General features: G+C 40.8%; 2 protein-coding genes across 6 annotated transcripts in view; both read right to left on the bottom strand.

Annotated features, from left to right (window-relative positions):
* LOC129353719 (protein kinase C beta type-like) overlaps positions 1-17245 on the bottom strand; it is a 189418-nt gene that overhangs the window by 11519 nt on the left and 160654 nt on the right. The window lies entirely within an intron of this gene.
* The window catches only part of LOC129353716 (voltage-dependent T-type calcium channel subunit alpha-1H-like), a 131847-nt gene that overhangs the window by 101042 nt on the left and 13560 nt on the right, over positions 1-17245 (bottom strand). For 2 of the 5 annotated variants that reach the window (XM_055023060.1, XM_055023063.1), the window contains exons 1-4: positions 13584-13978; positions 13292-13425; positions 12828-12925; positions 3830-3989 (exon numbers count right to left, since the gene is read on the bottom strand). In XM_055023060.1, coding sequence (XP_054879035.1) covers positions 3830-3989; positions 12828-12925; positions 13292-13425; positions 13584-13622 — 431 coding nt within the window. In that variant the 5' untranslated portion in view covers positions 13623-13978. Of the gene's footprint in view, positions 1-3829; positions 3990-8445; positions 8624-12827; positions 12926-13291; positions 13426-13583; positions 13979-17245 lie in introns of those variants that run through there. The other 3 variants (XM_055023061.1, XM_055023064.1, XM_055023062.1) reach the window with 3 other exon arrangements.

Below are 17245 nucleotides of genomic sequence, written 5' to 3'. Positions count from 1 at the left end.
CTCCATAGGTCCATATTACTTTAGTGAGCTCTTGCAGCCCTGCATTCCACCCAGAGCCCTAAAGTCAACTGAGCAGCTTTTATTCTCTGTCCATAAAGCTAAACCAAAAAGTAGAGGAGACAGAGCTTTCTCTGCGGCGGCACCCAGATTGGGGAACAGACTTCCTGTCTTTTAAGCTTTCTAGTCAGCAGGTCAGTTTTAGTCCATCCTGAAAACTCATCTATTCTCCCTGGCCTTCAAGAACAGTTAAAGAGAAAAGGTAAAGAATGGAAGATAATTGTTGCAACTAAATTTTATAAATGTTTGGTTTTTATTCATGCCATTAGCTTTTAGTATATCTGCCAATTTGTCTTATTACTTTTACTGAACTGGAAATAAAACAAAATTTTTATTTCCATTTTTACATTTATCTACCGGTGACTTTGGTCAGCTGAGCCTGTTTTAAATGTGCTATACAAATAAAATTTGACTTGACTGATCAGGTAATATGTTGATTACCTGATTTGACCCAGATCATATGTGCCATTTCTGTTTCTCCTGCTCAAGAATCATCCACACAAAAAACTTTTCCAGTGGCCCTAAAATATCTTATCTATTATATCTTCATCATATACAACCTCTATTTCGAATTTAATTCAGTGTTAACTGCTTTTTAGTGTAGCACTTTATGGAATAACATTCAATTAAATTAGGAATGAAATTTTGTACTTTTCAGAGTGCAATTTGCCATTATTTAGAACAAAATTAGATTCTATTTAGTGCAAAATTCCCTTCAAGTCAGACTAAGAGTTAGAATAAAATGTAATTCTATATAGAGTAAATTATATCCTATTTGGAGTGGAAATATGTAGAGCGGCTTCTCATTTAAATTCTCATTGCATTGATGAAAATCTTTGCACTAAATAAAGTTGATTTTACTCCGTATTTTCAACTCTCCCATGACAGTAAAATTTTACTCTATTTAGACTGGGACCAAATGTCTTTTTTAGGGGAACATTTTCCTCAAATTGAGTAAATTTTACTCTATGAATTTTACTATATATCCCCTTCACAATTCCAAAATAATATAAACTTGGTTTTGTCTCAATCTAGTGATGATTTCATATCAAACCACTCTTTTAACTTACAAAACTGTGAATCACCTTCTTTATTATCACCATGTCAATACCATCAAAGTATTGGCATGGTAATAATTAAACGTCAGTTGACGTTTAATTATTACATCTATTTACTATATCTATATTCTTTTCCTTCCAATACTGCAAGAGTCATCTGCAATCTGGATTCCTACTCACTAATGTATCATTTAGTGTTTCAGTTACTGTGTGCTGCCAATTTAGACTCATCTATTCATTTTCTTACACCTTTACCCCTAGTGGGGTCTGGCAGGGCGCCAGTGCCTATGTCCAGTGGCCAATGTTCATCACATGGCACAATTTAGACCCCACACTTACAAATAGTATTGATTAAAGTTAGGATCTATTTATTTTATGTTGTCAAGGTTATTATTTGTAAAATGTTGAGGAAAAACTAGTGTGCCTGAAGGTTGTCCTTATAACAAAAACTCAGACGTGGGAGGAGTTCGGAGAGACCATGGAGAAAGACTTCCGTATGGCTTCGAGGCGATTCTGGTCCACCATCCGGCGTCTCAGGAGGGGAAAGAAGGTAGCACCAACACTGTTTACAGTGGGGGTGGTGTGCTGCTGACCTCGACTCGAGACAGTGTGGGTCAGTGGGTGGAATACTTGGGAGACCTCCTCAATCCCACCAACATGCCTTCCATTGAGGAAGCTGAGCCTGGGGACTCTGGGTCGGGCTCTCCAATCTCTGGGGACGAGGTTGCCACGGTGGTTAAAAAGCTCCTCGGTGGCAGGGCCCCGGGGGTGGATGAGATTCGCCTGGAGTTTCTTAAGGCTCTGGATGTTGTAGGTTTGTGTTGGTTAACGCGACTCTGCAGTATTGCATGGACATCGGGGGCAGTTCCCCTGAATTGGCAAACTGGGGTGGTGGTCCCCCTGTTTAAAAAGGGGGATCGGAGGGTGTGCTCCAATTATAGAGGGATCACACTCTTAAGCCTTCCTGGCAAGGTCTATTCGGGGGTCCTGGAGAGGAGGGTCCGTCGGATAGTTGAACCTCGGATTTTGGAAGAGCAGTGTGATTTTCGTCCTGGCCGTGGAACACTGGGCCAGCTCTACACCCTCAGCAGGGTCCTGGAGGGTGCATGAGAGTTCGCCCAACCAGTCTACATGTGCTTTGTGGACTTGGAGAAGGCGTTCGACCGTGTCCCTCGGGGTGCCCTGTTGGGGGTTCTCTGGGAGTATGGGGTACCGGGCCCTTTGATACAGGCTGTCAGGTCCCTGTATGACCGGTGTCAGAGTCTGGTCCGCATTGCCGGCAATAAGTCGGGCTCGTTCCTGGTGAGGGTTGGACTCCACCAGGGCTGCCCTTTGTCACCGATTCTGTTCATTACTTTTATGGACAGAATTTCTAGGTGCAGCCAGGGTGTTGAGGGGATCCGTTTTGGTGGCCTTAGGATTGCATCTCTGTTTTTTGCGGATGATGTGGTCCTATTAGCTTCATCAGGACATGATCTGCAGCTCTCGCTGGAGCGGTTCGCAGCCGAGTGTGAAGCGGCTGGGATGAGGGTCAGTGCCTCCAAGTCCGAGACCATGGTCTTGAGTCGGAAAAGGGTAGTGTGCCTTCTCCGGGTCGAAGGAGATGTCCTGCCCCAAGTGGAGGAGTTCAAGTATCTTGGGATCTTGTTCACGAATGAGGAAAGAAGGAAGCGGGAGATTGACAGGCGGATTGGTGCAGCGTCTGCCGTGAAGCGGGACGGGAGCTGAGTCAAATCGCAAAGCTCTCGATTTACCGGTCGATCTATGTTCCTACCGTCATCTATGGTCATGAGCTGTGGATAATGACTGAAAGAACGAGATCGTGATACAAGCGGCCGAAATGGGTTTTCTCTGTAGGGTGGCTGGGCAATCCCTTAGAGATAGGGTGAGAAGCTCGGTCATCCGGGAGGGACTCTTCTTCAGTGGCTCTTCTTCGATGTGAAGAAGAGCCACTGCTTATTCACATCGAGAGGAGCCAGTTGAGGCTCGGGCATCTGGTTAGGATGCCTCCTGGACGTCTCCCTGGTGAGGTGTTTCCCCAGGACATGCTGGAGGGACTATGTCTCTCGGCTGGCTTGGGAACGCCTCGGAATTCCCCCGGAGGAGCTGGAGGAAGTGGCTGGGGAGAGGAAAGTCTGGGCCTCCCTTCTTAAGCTGCTACCTCCGTGACCCGACCCCAGAAAAGCGGCAGAAGATGGATGGATGGATGTAACACAGCTTTAGCAGTTGCCGAGATAGATCTCAATGAGTGATTTTATGTGATTCAGATGAGGAAGTCAGAGTGCAAGAGGTGAAAATGATGTTACCAGATATTATGTGACCACGTCTGTGAACCTTTGAGTAATAACAGGACTGAGAATAGTGGTGTAAAGGAATCCAACAGTGATTGAGCATGATGGTGATAATGTGACTCACACCACAGACAGACACCGAGACTCAACCTCTTACTAAACAGTCATAAAAAATGTAATAGGCCTCCTTAATCCTGTCATTTGCCCTACCTGGTGCTTTTAACATTCAGGAAATAGAGAAATCTATAGATTTACTGCCTCTCAAACATATGTGATTAGAGCACAAACAGGATCAGATTGTCTGTGATAAACACTGAAATAGAATGGAAGAGTTTTCTTGCACAGTGTATCAACTCATTCAAGACAATAAGGCTGGCACATTATTTTTGTTGTGACTTCTGCTTGGCTTTTCTACAAACTCACATTCTGACATCCTCTGTCATGAAACATCGGTTCCTCAGTAGCCCCGCCCACAGCTGAACACCAACGATGCCAAAGATGAAGAAGACAAAGAAGCAGAGGGCCAACACATTGCCCAGCATTGGAAGTGTATCCAGGAGGAGGGTCACCAGGATGCGCATACCTGAAAAACACACACAGCAAGGCAAGAAGACATCAGTTTGTTTCCATTTGCTTCCTGCTAAATGTTGTTATTCAAAATAGGAACAGTGTAATGTTCCCACTGCCACACCTGTTGCTATTGTGTTGTCAAGTCATGTGCCACTTTGACACAGATGTTATCAAGAATGGATGTGGGTAAAGGCAGCGATGTTTGTGGAAGTAAAACTTACCTTAAGATTCATTTTGGTGTTGAAAAATCAAAATTTCAAGCGTGATATACTTACTAATCATGAATGGTCTATGGTTGTTCCAATTGACACATACATAATGCTTTCATTACGTATATGTTTATTTGTAATTATTAATTATTTGTAATCACATCTGCTGTTTTAACTCTATAACATCATTAATATTGACTCTCTTCTGGCCTTCAAATTTGTTCAAGTTAATCTTCTCACTTTTTTTGGTTATTTTGTGGCTTTGTATTTTGTAGGCATTTTAATTGTTTACTTATTTATTAATTTTTATTATTTGTACTGTTTAGTTTGTGTTTTTAATGTTGTTTTGAAAGGCGCTGACAAATAAAATGCATTATCATTAATGTGCAGGGTCATAGAAGGAGACAAGGGGTGAGGAGAGCTCAGGGTTGCCTCAGAAACCAGTCGGAGGCAGTTTAGGAAGATAGGGAGGATAACTTAATGGAACGCAGCAGACAGCTGATAAACTTGGTCCCACCTCCTCGAGTAGAATGTTTTGTGCAAAATAACACCGACATTGACTCTAGGCAGCAAATCATCATGTGCTGCCTCCTTGCAGCACATGCTACTTGAATGCAGTAAGAGTCCACCTCCTGACAGTGAACTTCTGGACATCCCAGACAGAAAAGAAAAGAATAGCCAGGTACAAATATATATGAGCTGCAAAAGTTAGTCAAATTGCTGGGGTGAGACATGTGTCCATACAGTGCTCTCTGATGAAGCAACTTTGTGTTTTTCTAAAGATGATTAATGTTTTTTTGTTTGATTTGTGTGATTTTGGTGTCTGATGGTCATGTTGAGATGTTGGTGTGATTTTATGGGTTTGGTTGATTGAATAAAATACTGGTTGATTGTGGAGTTGAACAGTGACTGTTGTCTTTGTTTCACTTTTACACCCGGCATCTACGGATTTGGGGAGAGGAGAAGTGCAATGAGAGCAATCAGTAGAAATACCTCTGAAACAGTTTAACCACTCCCTTTCAATAGAAATATTGTCCTCGACATTCAATAATAGGAAGTAAGACGACAAACATAGTCCATAAAACCCAAATCTACTTAGTCTACATGTAGGCTAAGTATGGACTTAGCCAAGGTAAGTTCATACCTAGGCTAAGCATGGAAGGGAGTACATTAGATTAGATTAATTTGACTACTTAGCTATCACATTGAATATATAAATCTACAAGAAAAATAATGTATTTTAATAAAAAATGCTAAAGGCCGCTCCCATGAAGAATTACCTCACGGGTAATTAAATCAAAGTCTTTAAGTGCTGATGCCAACTCTCAGCTGCTTCCATGTTCCATAAAAGGTGAGTCATCCATACACAAACACAAGATGGTATGCAGATATCTGGATTGGCTGTGGCCACATATGCCTTGCTTGAAGGTGTCCATAATAGTGCACTAGGTCAAGACATTATGTTGACCTTTGCTGGAAGTCCAAAACTGTAACAAGCTGAATAACCAAGTATATCATAGGTGAATTGCTGTGTTTTTTCTCTTTTAGGCTCATCTTGAACTTGCTCATCTCCACTTGCCCTTCTCACATGAAAGAGGTGACATAGGTGGTAGTAGAGGGATGTCTCCATAATTTTCCAGTTGTTCAGGTACTCCATTTTCAACAAGGAGTTCAGACATCACTTGATCTTCCTCCAGGTGCAACACTGTCTTGTTCCTCTCCTTGCTGCTGTTGGCTCAGGGCCTGCCAACACATCAGTGTGCTCCTCAGGAGTGGGACCCATATGTTGGTGTGGCTCAGGGCATGGGTAGTAAAATCATCTATCCTCAAGAGTCTATGGAAGCAAATGAAGTAGACAGTTACGTAAGAGCCTCTCTCCCACCTTAATATCAAAAACTCCCATTCAGAACTCATTAATCTGCTCACTGTTTTGACAAAATAACTTATGAATAGGAGGAGAAACACTTCGCGCCATGAAAATTGATAAAGATGCCCAAAGGTCAGGATAAAAGTGCCCTGGTTGCTAAAGTTAACACGTGTCTGAGTCAAGCTAGTGACAACGTGGCTAGTTCGGGAGCTGCAAGCACTGGAAGAAACATGGAGTCGGAAGGAATACTTAAGGCTATTGATGATTTGAAGACACTCTTGAAGGGGGATAATGCAAAGCTACGATAAAACATTGACCATTTGGGACATGAGATCAATGGTAAGCTGGAAGTATTGCCACTGAGGTAAGGGCCTGGCAGAGCAGGTTGATGAGGCGGAGGCCCACGTTCATCAAGCGGAGACCTGGGCAAAGGAGGCAACCGAGGCACTGTGCTTCTGCATCAAGTAACAGAGGAAAACACAGTTTAAAGTACTCAATTTCGAGTCCTCTTCCAGAAGAAACAACGTACATGTCTTAGGGTTGCCAGAAGATCAGGAGCGGAACTCCACCAAACAGTACATTGAGATGCTTTTGAGAAGTCAGCTACAACTACCGCGGGACATTGATTTGAAAATACAGAGCGTGAATCGCACTCTGGCAAGTAAACCCCCACGCGACTCACCTCCCAAGGCTATTATTGCCAACTTTTTGGAATTTTACACAAAAGAAAAGATCTCAAGAGAAATGTGGAAATAAGGCAAGATCCAGGTGGACTCTTCAAATATATACTTCGACCAGGATTACAAATCTGAGATAGTGAAGAAGCGCAGAAAATATATCACTATCGAGAAAGTGCTCAAGGTAAAAGGCTTCCTCTTTTAAACACCTTTTACCAACATAAGGATCCACTGGGAATCAGAGAATCAGAAATCCAAACATATTTCAGTGCTCGGGAAGTTGAAGAGACAGAATCGAGAGCAGAGTCGTGTCTTTGGGAGGAACTTGGTTGGCAGGCGGCTCATAACAGGTGCTGCGTTGCTGAGAGCGAAGAACAAGCTGCAGGATTTCCAGCGGAGCATGTCCAAGTGAAAAAAGGCAAAACATGACATAATGCAACATTATTTTGAATGGGCTCTGACTTGCTATTTCATGGGAGTGAACACCTTTTTTTACGTAGGACTAATGGGATGAACGTGTTTTTACCTAAAGACATTTCTACTGTTCTTTTTGGGCCCTCTCTGTAGGAAAAGTTTAGCCCTCGACTTGCCAATGGGATCATGAGTGAGAAGAGGGAGTTTCTTCTCATCTTGGAAGTCAGTTTGATATTGTGACTTTTTCTCACATAAATGCAACGGGAATGTAAACGGCATGCATGTAGTGGATGCAAAGGCAAAAATTCTCCACTTGAAAGAGATGAAGTGAGAATAACCCTGCAGGAAAAGTTTGAAGTGCTGTTATGTGGTGAAAAATTCCAGTTTTTAGAAAATCCTAGGTGTTGACAAACTGGACTAAATTTTTAAAATGGGGAAGGGGATGAGCAAATCCAAACTGAGGGACAAACTGAACTGTAAGGACTGGAAGTTCATTGAAACACAAGACTCCAATAAAGTTAAACATCTGGATAAATGGATAATTACGTGTGTTTTTGATGGCACGTTAACAGAAAATAGAGCTACAGGAAAAAAAAACAAAAATGATCCAAAAGCTAGAAAGAAAGATGGATATGGTGATGCTCAATATTGGATGGATATAGCTAAAAAGAGAGGGAAAAATGGAGGGAATTTTAGATCAAATACTTCGTGGTGTTGGTGTTGTGGGAAAGAAGGACATCCGGCTGGAAACTGTCCTAAAAAATACCATGCCTCAGCATCTCTAGAATCAGCTCTGAGTGCACCAGAGTCATATAATGAGACATCACATCCCAAACAGGATGAAGTGAATGAAATGGAAATTGATCAAACAAAGGAAACTTTGTTACATTTACAATATTTGCTATCAATGGATAACATTGAGCCTGAAATAACCTTGTTGGCTAATGGGGAAAAGATCACTTTCTTATATGACACTGGTGCATGCAGAACCACCTGTAGACAACCAATACAAAAAAAAAACAAAAAAAAAACATTTTTCTCAGAGAACAATGTTTTAATGTATTGATTACATTTTAGAACATTTTGGTTTTTTAAGGTGTAAGCTTTAATTGTGTCACAATTACAAAAGATTATAACACTGACTTGGTGCCAACTTGGCTGTATGGCTGTAGGGGTCAGCGACCAGAGTTAGGTACCGAATATAATAGAATGCCCCAAGGCCTGTGTAACAGTCCTGCCTCTTTCATGAGGATGATGCTCAGCATATTTGGGGATTTGAATTTTAGTAGTTTGTTGTGCTACCTGGACTATCTCCTTGTATTTGCTTCGAGCGAAAAAGAGTCTCTGGAGAGGTTAGAGGTAGTGTTCCAACGCCTTCACTTGCACAACCTCAAGTTGAGCCCCAAGAAATGTCACTTTATGAGGTCATCAGTGAAGTTTCTGGGGCACATCATAGACGGCCATGGAGTGTCTGTCGACCCTGGAAAGGTTGAAATCATAACGAAAATGACAACCTTGATGTCACTGAGGTCTGGAGGAATGGGTGCATGCCTTCAGTCAAGAGGATCGAGTTCTTTCTTGGGATGGTATTTTATTACCAACATTTCATTCCGAGCTGTTCATCTGTTGCCAAGCCACTATTTGCTCTAACCGCTGGACAGACCACATTTGTTGGGGGCAATGTTCCCTCTAAGCTGCGCGCACTGCTTGCACATTCTCAGCGCACAAGAAAATCTATGCAGCTCATAAAATAAAATTCAACATAAATGTATTAATTAATATCTAATATTAGACCTAATCTAATGAATTAGACCAATAATATTGTTTTCTGTACCATTTTGCAACGTAACTCAGTGAGTGACAGGTGTCACTCATATTTAGGAAATATGATGCAGTTCACTTACGCTAAGCAGCCAATCATAGCCTTGACAGTGCTCGCCTACGTGCCCTCTGCCCTGCTGCCCATACACGCTGTGCAGGCTAGCTAGCTAACAACGACCCTTACCATGGCGAAACGAACAGGCAGCGACACATCCACTCACCAAGCCAAAGTAAAAAAGAAATGCGGTTCTTTTAAGATGGAATGGCTGTCGGAGTATGTGCAAATAGAAGAATAAGCGGTGAAACTGGGTGAGATTTTTTCTTTTTCGAGTGAGAAAGGTCTACTCTGTAAAACATGCAGCGAAGCCAATGTAGCATGTGAGCTTTCGGAGGGAAAAATGTATACAGTCAAAGCAAGAAGCAGACGAAGCCATCAACCTGGACAAAGTGTACAACCATTGGAGAAGTGAGAAGGACAGACGTGAAAAATAAGGTACAATTTAAGTCAGATTTGCATATTCTAGTGACATTTATTAAGATTTTTTATTTATGGATATTAATCATTAAATGCTGTTACTACTAGATAATTTATGGGTAGTACAAATGCTAATAAAAAACTAAGTAATTAGATATTTTACAGACAAAGAGTTACAGGAATTTACACTGTATCACAAGCTACAGCACATGTCATAGTGCAAAATATGAATGTTTTAATGTGAACAAAATGTTATGTCTGAAAGATGTATATGTATCATTTCTTCCAGAACAGGACCCTCAGCCAGGCCGCAACTGGACTTCACCCAGGCCAGAGCAGGACTCACATATAACATACTACACATCTCATGAACAAGATTTTTGTCTTTTTTTTTTCATTTTAAGTGGGCAAAATCACTTATAGTAAAAGTAAACTAATGAAAATTGCTGCTGTAATTTGATTCTTTTAATAAGTCATGTAACTTGCTATGATCCAAGGTTTTGAACAGGTGTGATACTGGTGTGTGGCCACAGCGTGCACATCTGATGATGCTCACAGTGGTTCTCAGTGTGCTCAGGGAGCTTGTGTGTATGCCCAGACACATGAAAAATTAGAGGGAACAGAAAACTGAGACCATCTGATTGGACACAGGAATGTGAAACAGCCTTTTTAAGTCTCAAAGAAAAGCTGTTGAATTGTGTTATTCTTGCACACCCAGATTTCTCACAGCCTCTAATTTTGTTTGTTGATGCTTCATTGGATGGACTTGGAGCTGTCTTGTCTCAAGTATCAGCATGTGAACAGAAGGCTCGCCCCATCGCATTTGCCAGCAAGACGTTGAGTAACTCTCAAAAGAAATACCCGGCTCACAGGCTTGAGTTTTTGGCTTTAAAGTGGAGTATATGTAAGAAGTTCAGTCATTGCTTAAGAGGTCAAACATTTACCGTATGGACTGATAACAACCCACTCACTTACATCATGACAAAGCCAAGGCTTGTGAGCAGCGTTGGGTTGCAAAGTTGGCACCCTTCTCTTTTGATCTGAAACACATACCTGGGTCCAAGATCACACCACGGCCCTCCAGGTCTCACGGTCTTTACTCATATAAGCATTAAAGTCCCCCAGTAGAACAAGGGACAATGCAGGATGGGTACTCTCTAGTACCCCCTCCAAGGACTCCAAGAAGGGTGGGTAATCTGAACTGTTGTTTGGCCCGAAAGCACAACAGTAAATGAGAGGGAGGCTACCCTCTCATTCACTGAGGCAAACCCCAACGTATAGGCACCAAGATGGGGAGCAACAAGTATGTCCACTCCTGCCGGGCGCCTCTCACCGTGGGCAACTCCAGAGTGGAAGTACGTCCAGCCCCTCTCAAGGAGACTGGTTCTGTTAGCACAGAAATACTTTTTATGGAATTGTTTTTGCGGGAAACATTCTGACGCCTGACTGGATCATGGTGACTTGATAACCTTCCTCCCTTCTGTGCAAAGCACAAAGTTGGACCGAAATATGATTTGGGAAGTAAGCTGCTTAGATAGATAAGAACAACAATTTGTGATTAATTGACTTGTTTTGCAAATCTGAGATGAAACAGATGTTTCAAGGTCGATTGGTCTAAAAAAGGTCCAATACACACCCATTGTAAGAGCTGCAAGAATGCTGACGTAAAACTAAAGCAATACGTGCATGGTCAATACTTCCTAATGCTGACCATTGGGATAACGGGAAGTATAAAAAGCGGTTGATGATAAGGAAAGAAGAGATTTTGGGAAAGACTTTTTGGAACAAGATTTTGCATTCATGCATCTGTGGTAGAAGTGATAATGAATCTCCCAACCCATCGTGGCTGGCAGTACATTTCTTTGAACACTGGTTCCCCCCCAGGAATGTGTCTTGAGCCCACTGCTATTTACCCTGATGACCCACGACTGTCATCCCAGTTTAAAACAAGCCACATCATCAAATATGCAGACGACACAACAATTGTGGGATTAATTCAGGACAACAATGAAGTGAACTACAGAAAAGAGGTACAACATCTTGTGGACTGGTGCAGAATAAACAACCTGCTCCTGAACATCCATAAGACAAAAGAGATTGTCGACTTCAGAAGGTCTCAACCGAACCACATGCCTCTCTTCATTAACGACAGAGTAGTGGAGATCGTTAGCAGCACTAAGTTCCTGGGGGTTCACATTATAAACAACCTCAGCTTGACACCTCACATCACTTCACCGGTGAAAAAGCCACAGCAGCCCCTGCACTTTCTGAGACGAATGGCAGGGGCTTCTCTCCCACCTCCCATCCTCTCCACCTTCTACAGAGGAACCATTGAGAGCCTGCTGACCAGCAATGTCTCCATCTGGTCTGGGAGCTGCAAGGCCTCAGACTGGAAGTCTCTGCAAAGAGTGGTGAAGACAGTGGAGAGGATCATTGGGTCTCCACTCCTCCCTATCCAGAAAATTGCATACTGACACTGCGTATCCAGAGCAAACCAGATCCTCTCTTGACTCCACCCGTTCCCTCCATGGTCTGATCATCTGGTTGGCAGCTGGCAGCGGATTCTGCAGCACCCGCTGCAGAACAGCCATACTCAGAAATAGCTGTCTCCCACTAAAACTCCATCACTAAAACTGTCTGAGACTGCTTGAAAATACTAAGTTATATCTATTTAGCAACACATTACTATTTGTTTATTATGTAATTATAGGTACACTTGTGTTTCTGTGTGCTCCAGTGGCCAAGCGATGATATTTCATTGTCAGTTTTACTTCTGACAATGAAAAAAGTCTAAGTCTAATTAGTCATTCTGTGAAGTGGGAGAGAAGAATGCTGTGGTGGTGCAGGGTAGAGCACAACCAACATATGGAAGCCTTAGTCCTCGACCCAGCTGTCACAGGTTTGAGTCCCAGCCTGATGACCTTTGCCACATGTTTTTTCCCCTCACTCAATACTCACTTTCTTGTCTGTCTATTTTCAAATTAAGACCACAAGAGTCAAGAAAACCTTAATAAGTCAAATTTGCTTACCTAAATTAAATTAGGTTTATGTACTCACTAATCTTAATCCTACTTAGTTTAATTTTTTGAGGCAATGAGTTTGCACAGTTTTTATTACGTAAGGTGAACTAATTAGATTTTATAGTGCAGGTACTTAAGGTTGTGGAATGGCTTTGTTTGGTTTGCGCCTTGTTGCACAGAAAACTATATTACACTCTGAAAGAAAAGAATAATCTTATAAATCATGATACAACCTTTAGAAAAGAGAAACTAAGGTCAGTGGTTATTATCAGCCACAGGGGAAAAGTTTCACATTGAAAAAAGCAATAAATATACTACACATTATGAATGAGCTGAATGTCAGAGAAACGAGAAGAAATGAAGCTTACTGGGAACTCTGTTGATGGCTCGAAGTGGGCGGAGAACCCGAACAGTTCTGATGGCTGATAGGCTGACGTTGTGTCCATCCAGAGAGTACTCCAGCATTCTGTAATGGGGGGGCCAAAATATTACTGGCATCTGCATCAGCCTGACCTTGGCAAACCCTGAAAGCTCATAAGGAATTCTTACTTTGGGATACACAGCCTTAAAGAATAACTCATCAGGGTCTGTTCCTCTACAAGGACCAAGTTCTGCAATTGTCATTCAGTGGAGCTATCACACTCACATAAGCATCTCCAAATATGTTCCCAAGCACACAAGTACACCCACACATCTTTGCACACACCAACATACGCGTGACATTTAATGGCATTAAACAAGTGTCTAAACTTTACACAAAACACACACATACACACTTCTGGCTCTTTGTTAATGTCAGACGCGTGTGGGTGTGTGTACGCAGGATACTCACCCCACAATAACTATGAAGAAGTCCAATCTGTTCCATGTGTCGCCTAGATAACCTTTCTGACCTATGACCCCGAGAGCAAGCATTTTCACCACCATTTCCCCAGCAAAGAATGCAAAGATCCCATCATCTAGAGCCTACTCACCAAGACACACACATACAAGCACAGAAGATCAGGGGGATGTGATTAGCGGAAGGAAAATCGAGGTTTGTTAATAACGATACAAAGCTGTATGTAATTTTTTTTTTCATTTAAGTTCAGATGTGTGCATGTGAGTGGGACACTCTGGTTTACTTGTAGCAAGTATGGAGTGTGTCCACAAGGCTGGAACATCCCCAGAGTCACACAGTTCAGCAGGATGGCCAGAATGCTCACTCGCTCGAACCACGTGGTACAGAGTTAAGGGTCGTCACCATGACAACAGTTCAGCATGACGGCATACTTCATATATACTCACTAGGTGCATGAATGTCAGATGTACATTATTTTACTTGAACTGTTATAATATGAACTGTGTGTAATGACAGTTCAATAGCAACTTACTCTGAAAATGTTATGTAGAAAAGTTTGAATTCATTTCTCAAACTACTCATGGCTCAAATTTAAGTTTTCATGTCAAAACAAAGATAATCTTTCTGGTCTGTCTTTTCCTCATTTCATAGTCTACCATGGATGAATGAAAACTGCACTTTGACAATAAGAAATACAACCTGAAACTAATCTGGAAAAATATATATTTTTAAATTGTATAATATCAAATATAAATTTATACCGTAGTTAGGCCTGTCACGATAACAGATTTTGCTGGGCAATTAATTGTCTAAAAAAATTATTGCGATAAACGATAATATTGTTTGATTTAATGGAAATTACGTAATAATACATGCAGTTTCCAGCCAAAGATAGATACACTTTACTTTCAAAAGAACACTTAACACTGTGTTAAGTGTTAAGTGTTCTTTTGAAAGTAAAGTGTATCTATCTTTGGCTGGAAACTGCATAGACAAAATAAATAAAACAACCAAAAACAAAAATAAAATAGATTCTGTCTCCATTAACAATAAATGTACTTGAATAAAAACTAAACAACATAAAGCCAAAGTAGAAATAAATACTGCATTCAACCAAAAGAGTGCAGATTATGAAGTCTGTATAGTATATTTCCCTTCAGTAATCATTAGATTTTAATAGAGAAGAATCCGACTGCCTGATGCAATAGTTCAAACTACTGGATTTTTTACCCCGAACGACAATCTTAGAACATTATTCGTTCTAAATTGTCACTTGTGTTGTGTGTTACGGTCGATCGTCGTGGCCGCTCCGATCTAAATCAAAGATTTGCCCAGACTGGGAGTTTAATGCAGCCTGTTGAATGTGATCGGTAGCCAATCAGTGCGGATTCTCCTCCGTTCTTTCTGAGGGGAAACACGGAGGGAATCCCGAACAGCTGACACGGTGCAACCGAATTCCAGCAGACATTGGAGATGATATGTGGAAACATGAATGTTTATTCAACATTTCGTGCAAAGAAAATATAAATAACTCGGGAAGAGTTGGAGCGAAATTTCTACCAGAAAACCCGGTAACTTTTCAGCTGTTCTTCGTTAACGTGACATAAATAGGTTATAATGATTTTCATTCAGTCAGACTGACACTAGCCACATACATGCAGGTAGATTGTAGTAAGGAATTGATTAATGCCTGGTTTCAAAATTAGTGAACTGGAGTTATTATTTTGTGTCCATTGTTGGACACCACACGGTTCAATCGAACCGTTATACCGAGGATTTCTGACGGCTAATTTGTGGTCTCTCAGGTTTTGATAATGGGTCGACAATCGGCGACATAAGATGGTGCAGCACGCGCTGGGCATTACTCTAAGGAAATGAGGAAGGGAGGGTCAGTGGAGTTGAGCCTTTTCATTCAGTGTCATCAACAGTAAGGGAAAAAGGCAGGAAGAAACGATATAGACGATAATTGAAATGATGTCGATAGTTTTAATTTATTGTGCGATTAATTGATTTATTGTTTATTGCGACAGGCCTAACCGTAGATCATTTGGTTAAATCTCCCATAAACTGTACTTTAACCACATGATTTTTTAAAGCCATCAAGTTTCTGCATTGATCCCGACTCTCTCCAGCAGAACTGGCTGACTTACTTTAAATCTATGCTTCCATTCACAGATCAGGTTTTGAAACATTTTCAATTACTTACATCACTCTTAGGTATATATATATTTATACTGCTCAAAAAATAAAGGGAACACTCAAACAACACAATATAACTCCAAGTAAATCAAACTTCTGTGAAATCAAACTGTCCACTTAGAAATCAACACTGATTGACAATCAATATCACCTGCTGTTGTGCAAATGGAATAGACAACAGGTGGAAATTATTTTCATATTTATTTCATTCATTCAGATCTAGGATGTGTAATTTGAGTGTTCCCTTCATTTTTTTGAGCAGTGCATATACAGTATATATGCAATATAAATAATAAAGATTATCTCTTTGTATGGTTATATTTGTATTATTAATATTTAACACCTTAGATGGAGTAGCTTGTCAACAAATAAGCAATTTCCTCTTGGGGACCAATAAAATATATTCTATTTATCATAATTTAATTAACAAGGTTAAATGTTGAGTTATTACAGAAACACTTCAGCCTATTTTATTCACTTCATAGCCAGTTTCCTGTTTGATTTGCATTGTTGTCCTTTGGGGCCTGAATCAAACCAATAACGAGGAAAACCGCATCAATCTCTCCATGTTTAGTCTTTAACCAGAATCATAATCTAATTGGAATTATCCCCTTACAATATATGATAATGCACAATGGAGAAGAAAAATAAATGAAATTTTACACATCATCAAGCAGTTACAATTCAGAAATCTGTTTTAAGGTACTCCATACTTAAGCCATCAGTTAGACTCTTCTCATGCAAAATTAAAACTGTCTAACTACTTAAAAATTCAGAAATTGGATGGTCTCTGAAGGGTCTTGGAGAGTTCTACTGGGGTACCTCAAGAACACAATGCATCCCACATGATGGAGAATGAAAATTCCTTCACTGCTTTGAGCATACAAAGCAGAGGCCTTGCACCTATAAATCTGTATCTGTTCTCCCAGATGAATGGGATTCCCAACTGAGGAGCAGTAAAATGAAATGTTGCCACTCCCAGACCAAAAAGCACATATCCATATTTGCCCTGAAGACCCCCTGGATCTGCATAAAATGGTTCGCTCCTGCTTAGCACTTGAATGACTGTGGTAGTTACTATGCTGCCAGGAAAAATAATAAAGTCAGGTCTTCAAAAAAAAAAAAAAAATTGAGATAGAGAGAAAAAAATTATTGTTCTCCATTCTCAATTTGTAGCCCAGTTTTTCTCCAAAAGAGGTGCGTAGACTGTAGATTATCAACCATTTAGTATAGTTAGTATTTCTTTTAATGAATGAAGGAACACATCTACCAACATATTCATATACTTAACTTGCCCCTGTACCTTTTATCACACTTAACAACAGATGAGTCAGCAGCAGCAGCAGCAGCTCTAACCAGAAGCATAATCCTCCCATCCCATTGATCAAGGTAAGCAACACTGTGTTCAATGACAAGATAGTTAGCATTGTTCCAGGGACTCTGTAGACTTTTCCTGTCTCTGCTCTTTTTAGAATTACACAACAAAAAATATATTTATTACTGACAGAAATTCAAACAATCTATAAAAAAGATAATAAAATAGCCTACTGTCAGTGCAGATAGTCCTACATAAAAATGGTGACAGCTTTAAGAAATATGGAGAAACATATTTTTAATTAAAGTTATATTCTGCAGCTTGAACAAAATGCAACTTCATAGCATTTTTGAGAAGTCTAAATTCCTATATGTATATTCCGCACATTGCCTATGACTGTTGCTGGTGGGGAGAGACATACCTAATAATAA

Source organism: Poeciliopsis prolifica, unplaced genomic scaffold (assembly GCF_027474105.1).
Source record: "Poeciliopsis prolifica strain line A6 unplaced genomic scaffold, Auburn_PproV2 SCAFFOLD095, whole genome shotgun sequence".
Taxonomy (NCBI): domain Eukaryota; kingdom Metazoa; phylum Chordata; class Actinopteri; order Cyprinodontiformes; family Poeciliidae; genus Poeciliopsis; species Poeciliopsis prolifica.
This window is presented reverse-complemented; position numbering and strand designations above follow the sequence as displayed.